At 37.0% G+C, this 6000-nt stretch overlaps 1 protein-coding gene across 1 annotated transcript; it reads left to right on the plus strand.

The window, feature by feature from the left end:
* The first annotated feature begins 4020 nt into the window (after nt 1-4020).
* LOC149672212 (poly [ADP-ribose] polymerase 2-like) lies at nt 4021-4479 on the plus strand. The gene has a single exon (XM_089840493.1). It carries the CDS (start codon nt 4021-4023, stop codon nt 4477-4479), a length of 459 nt encoding a protein of 152 aa, XP_089696619.1.
* The last annotated feature ends 1521 nt before the right edge of the window (nt 4480-6000 follow it).

Below are 6000 nucleotides of genomic sequence, written 5' to 3' on the forward strand. Positions count from 1 at the left end.
TATTGTTGACGTTTGTATTCTAGCTTATGCCTCTTTAACAATTTTTGGAAATTTAGGATATTTATAAGGCGATTGATTCACAATAAATGATAAGCAATCCGCAATTGCATGAACCTTTGGTTGAAGTCCTGCAATTGGGAGGCTAGACGTTTCTCGTAGCCCTAGCCGATCGCTACGCACTTGATCCTAACGTTGGGAGTAGAAGCAAAACGTTTGCTCCGATTTGCCAACTGCGGACGCGGTGACGGACACACAGACAGACAGACCCCCCCCCCACACACACGTCCAGTATAATACCTCTCCGTGACGTCATCGTCACTTAAAGAGGTAAAAATATAGTGGGAATAATATATTTTAGGTTTCAAACCCTCTTTGCATTTACTTCGCTTGAAACCGTTTCGAAATACTCAAAAATTAGATTTGCCTTACCTTCTGGGCTGGATTGTGAACTTCCGGTTAGTTGTAGGACAACATATCTTTTGGATGAATTATGTGTTTGAAAGTAATCCACAATTGAAGCCGAATAACTTGTTAATCGGGTTAGTAGAACCATAAGGAAATTATCTCTCTCTCTAAGGGCCCAAGATTCTATGTTACGGTTGATATGTATGTATGTCCGATTTGGTCAGCCATCCGTCTCATCTCAAGTGGTATAATAATTGTATAGCCTAAACAGAGGCCGAGCGCATTCGCTGCAGAGTAACCCGGCATTGAACATTTTTCCCTCCCCTTCAAAGATGTCTCACGACAGTTCGCTCTTCGTGATTTTTACTAAGCGCGAATTTACCTCTTGTGTCTGAGAGAACTGGGGGGTTCTGGAAATTCTCTTACTTATTTTTTCACCCCACTCCTTCCTCTCTCGCGTCTCGCCACTCGCCTCCCCGCCTGTTTTAGTTTGATTCCTAACCGCTTGGGAGCGTTATCTCAGAGCTCGCCTCTAGACCACGACCGGCTTAGGATATCGATATCGGTCGTGGCTGATTTTGAAAATTATTTTTCTCTCCCGCGAATTTCACGAAAAATTCGGAAGGAGCCCCTATACAAAATCTACGTCACATCTAGCAGAACTAGATGTTTTTAATAATAGATGCGCTTGGGCCCTTAGAGAGAGAGATAATTTCCTTATGGTAGAACCAGAGTTATTAAACTTTTTCTCGATTTTGGAAATGTATTCTGAATATAGAAACCATAAAATGCTTTAAATTTCCATTTTTATATGAGGCTAATCTTCAGAGTCAGATTGTGAACTTCCGGTTAGTTGTAGGACAAAATATCTTAATAGGTGAATTATGTGTTTGAAGGTGATCTACAATTGAAGCCTAATTACGTGTTAATCAGTTAAGTAGAACCGGAGTTATTAAACGTTTTCTCGATTTTGTCCGCCATTTTCCAGAATGGCGGAAATTCCTCCAATGGGAGAGTGTGTGAGACCACACCACGTTAAAGAGCGCCCAAAAATCTATAAGATCTGAAATTTTCAGCTTTGTTTCAATTTGTTGCGGGTTCCCTCTAATTTTGGGCTAAAATGACTGTACTAGAGTATTCCTTCCCCATTTTTAGCGTCCCACCAGACCCAATCGCGTCCGAAGTTACGGCGCGTATTTCTCTCAGAATTCGTATCCACCCCCTATCATCCTTGTTGCAAATGGTCAAGGAAATTTGTGGAATTTAATCAGGGAAAAGTCAGGGAAATTTATCCCAAAAGTTTTGTACGAACCCTGTTTGAGATGCTAGCCTGTTATAAATTTTAATTCAAAGTAAAGAGAATTAAAGGGAGGGTGAAATGGAGAATCAAGTGATTTTTTTATCGATACTACTGCTAATAAGACCATTCTGCATAGTGAAACATCCAGGAAATACAGTCTCCGAATGATTTTAAAATTCAAATTAGGTTCAGATTTTAAGGATAATTTGAAATAAGCCCCTCTGACCAATAGCATAACGCCCTGCCTTCCTGCATTAACAAAATTCCAGTTACACGCTATACATCTTAATTGCTCCACGATTATTACATACCGAGCAAATTTCATCAAATTTCGCGATAAATTTCATTTGGCATGGAGTGTGCCACGAGAATTTTATTAACTAGAAGGCAGGGCGTTACGCGATTGGTCAGAGGTCCTTATTTCAAATTATCCATAAAATGTGAAGCAAATTTGAATTTTAAAATCATTCGGAGTTGGTATTTCCTGAATGTTTCACTATGAAGAATGGTCTTATAATTAGTAAAAGAATCGATAAAAAATCCACTTGATTTTCCACTTCAATCTCCCTTTAAGGGAATGTCACCCTGTAATTATTTTTAAAATTTAGAGGGCATTCCGCCTTTTGCCTTCCACTATGTTATGCATGTCGCCATTCTTGCGGGAAGGGGAGGAGCTAATTTAAGCCACACCCCTATAAATTTTCAGCTAATGACAAGGGAATGTTAGCCTGTAATCGTTGATTTTTCTTAGCTAATATGTCTATTCTTTTTTTGAAGGCTTATGTAGTGTTGGGACAATTTCTGGTGTTAAAAAAGAATCAAGAGCTGTTCAATGATTGGATGAAGGATTTGTGTAACGCTAACAGCAAACAAGCTAATGACTGTTATCAGTGTTTAGCCGATTGGTGCGATGAATTCTTATAAGTTGTGAAAAATAGAAGAACTTTCAAAGGGAATGAACAAATTTATTCCTTTTGAGATAGACACTACTTAAATTTTCCAAATTGTGAAAATAGAACATGCCATTTTCAAAATTGGAAAGTGAAATTCAAAATTGGAAAAAAACAAAAAAAAAACACTGAAAAACACTTTGTATTTAATTCTAACATACAATCTTTTTAAGCATTTATTTTACTATATTAAAAGAATTTAACCACTAATTAATTTGCATTAATAAGTCTACATCTACTGTACAGTGAGACCATGGATTAACTAACGCTAGGGATTGTTCATTAACCGTGTTTCCCGTGTATTTCTATCGCCAACTACATGTTCCGAATTATTCCTTGATTCCCCTCTTTATTTCCCCAATTTATTGGACCAAAACTGATGTAAATATAGCGCCATCTCTAGGCAAAATAAATAGTTTTTGCGGATTTTAAATATGGCGGCGACCAATTTAGGCAGGATTTCAATTTTGACGTCATAGAACACGTGATATTTGGTCCAATTTTCTTATAACTTGGTGCTAAAGTTGAAACAGCTGCATTTATTTATGCCAGCAACTTGGAAAGTAAAGAAAATCAACCTCTGGTTGTTACTTAACCCAAGAAACGTGCTGCCGCTGATGATGAAGATGCTTCTTAACTGCCAAATAAACGTGGTCGTGGTGGGAAAGCAGCTAAATGCAGACTCAGAAGACTTCTGATGATGAGGAAAACCCGAAGGTACAGTTTCAAAAAAGGTAGCAAAGAAAGCTACCGTAATTGATAAAAAAGTTACTATTAGGGTTCATACAAACCTGGAAAAATCAGGGAAATAAATAGTTGACGAAAACCTCAGGGAAAACTCAGGGAAATTTGGAATTTTTAGTAATATTCAGGGAAATCAGGGAAATTTGCGTCAAAAATGTGGCCAAGTAATTGAGGAAAATCTCCGTGAACATTCCCTCTATAGGATTAACATTACACTATACTTTGGAGGCTCATAACTCTGGTTATATTAGAGATACGGGGATGTCCTTTGAGTATGTTATAGCCCTATTTGCCCCCATCCAACCATACTAAAAACTTAGCACTACGACAAACAGGGGCGAGTAATTAAGCAAAACGTTCATAAGCATAGCCCCCTCCATAGGATTAACATCGCACTAAACTTTAGAGGCTCATAACTCTGGTTATATTAGAGATACGGGGATGTCATTTGATTATGTTATAGTCCTATTTGTTCCCCCCCCCCTCCTTCATTAACATTGGCTCCATAGGATACTCCATATAGAGGAAAACTCAGGGAAGTATATGGGCAAAAACCTGGAAATCTCAGGGAAATTTGTTTTCCAAAAGTTGTATGAACCCTGTGAAGGTACAGTTTCAAAAATGGTAGCAAAGAATGCTACCGTACTTGATAAAAAAGTTACTATGCCATCTTCTGATAATGCCGACATTGATGATGATAGAACTTCAAAGAAACCACAAGCTCCCGAAAAGAAAGGAGCAAAATCAAAGGCGACTGGTCTCCCACAAATCAAAGAAGAAGAGAAAATCAAAGCTATGACTTGGCAAAGAAAGGCTCCAGTTGATGAGGAATGCAAGGAATTAATTGGTTCTTGCCACGTTTATTACGAAGATAATATCATTTACTACGCAATGTTGAATCAAACTGACGTTAAAAATAACAACCACAAGTTTTATTTGATGGAATTCTTGAAAGACAATGATAAAACTAATTATTTTGTTTGGTTTCGTGGGGGGAGAATCGGATTCAGAGGTCTAAGTAAGCTGCATCATTGCGGAGCTAACTTAGAGGAAGCTAAGGAAATATTTGAAAGCTTCTAAAATATACAATATTTTTATCAATATTATTTAGTTCACTACTTTTCTTCAAGGGAAACATAACATAGAAACAGCTAGGGGTCATACAAACCTGGAAAACCTGGAATAATCAGGGAAATAAATAGTTGACAAAAACCTCAGGGAAATTCATAATTTTTAGTTAAATTCAGGCCGGAGAATCAGGGAAATAAATAGTTGACAAAAACCTCAGGGAAATTCATAATTTTTAGTTAAATTCAGGCCGGAGAATCAGGGAAATTTGCGTCAAACAGGGGCCGAGTAATTAACCAAAATGTTCATAAACATATACCCTCCATAGGATTAACATTACACTATACTTTGGAGGCTCAAAACTCTGGGTCTACTAGAGGTACGGGGATGTCCTTTGATTATATAATAGCATAAGTTTATAAGATATGTTCCATAAGTGTGTCACTGGTTAATGAGAGCTTGTCATGAAGTGACGTAGGCGAAACGTCATAGATTTTCGTAAAGCGACGCCTAGTGAGGCGCTGTCAAAGGCTAAGGACAGACTAAATAGGAAGATGGACTGCAAAATCGAGTGTAGTCAATTCTCGCGTCGTTCTCGAACTAGCTCTCAGTAAGTCTCTAGCATTACGAAGTATAGGAAGTGTCATACTTATGGAACATATCTTATAAACTTATGATAATAGTCATATTTGCCCCCCCCCCTCCTTCGTTAACATTTGCGCCATAGCATACTCCATATACGGGAAAAACCTGGAAAATTCAGGGAAGTATATGGGGAAGAACCTCATGGAAATCTCAGGGAAATTTGTTTTCCAAAAGTTGTATGAACCCTGACAAATTACTTATGGCTACTTGACAGATTTACAATGAAGCAGTTGATAAAATTTTGCACATCTGTTGTGGCCTGAGGTGATGCATCTGGTAATTGAACATTTAAAGGGGTGATAATAATTACCATCTTTTTATGCATTGTAAAGGGACCCACCTGTAAACAAGCCACAGGCTTAGTGTGGAAATCCCTTCATGGACAAAGCCTAGATTATTATTATTATTATTATTATTATTATTTGCCCAGAGGTTTTTTTTATTCCAAATTTGTTATGTCATGTTTCAAATCAGCTCTCTTAAATAAAACTTGATACTGCCACTGAACTAAAATCCGGGCCATAAATATTTGGTTAAAATTTCAGAGAAATCCTTGCAAAAGTTTTTCTTATAAAAAATAAAGGGTGGTTTTCATTTGCATAAAATTAATCATTGTTTTTGGAGAAAACCTTGAAATTTGCCCTTAGAAATAACATGGAAGTTTTTTTTTCCAATTTAGCCATTTTATCGCCACCGTTTTCCATGAAATATACTTTTGTTTATGTTTGGGAACGGTTTTATATCAAAATTAAAAAAACATTTTAACTTTTTTCGGATCATTTTAAAAAATTTTGAGGAAAATTAAGTGGTACATTTAATCAGAAGGGGATAATTAGAAGAAGGATGATACTCTGTATTCTCTTAATACTTTAGTTATGTAACGTTATT

This window comes from Phalangium opilio, unplaced genomic scaffold (genome assembly GCF_054372755.1).
Source record: "Phalangium opilio isolate 3A_F unplaced genomic scaffold, DU_Popi_V2 ptg000054l_1, whole genome shotgun sequence".
NCBI classification, from domain to species: Eukaryota; Metazoa; Arthropoda; class Arachnida; order Opiliones; family Phalangiidae; genus Phalangium; species Phalangium opilio.

Coding starts and splice junctions, on each gene's coding strand:
- LOC149672212 (XM_089840493.1), top strand. CDS start 4,021: ATGGTAGCAAAGAATGCTACCGTACTTGATAAAAAAGTTACTATGCCA.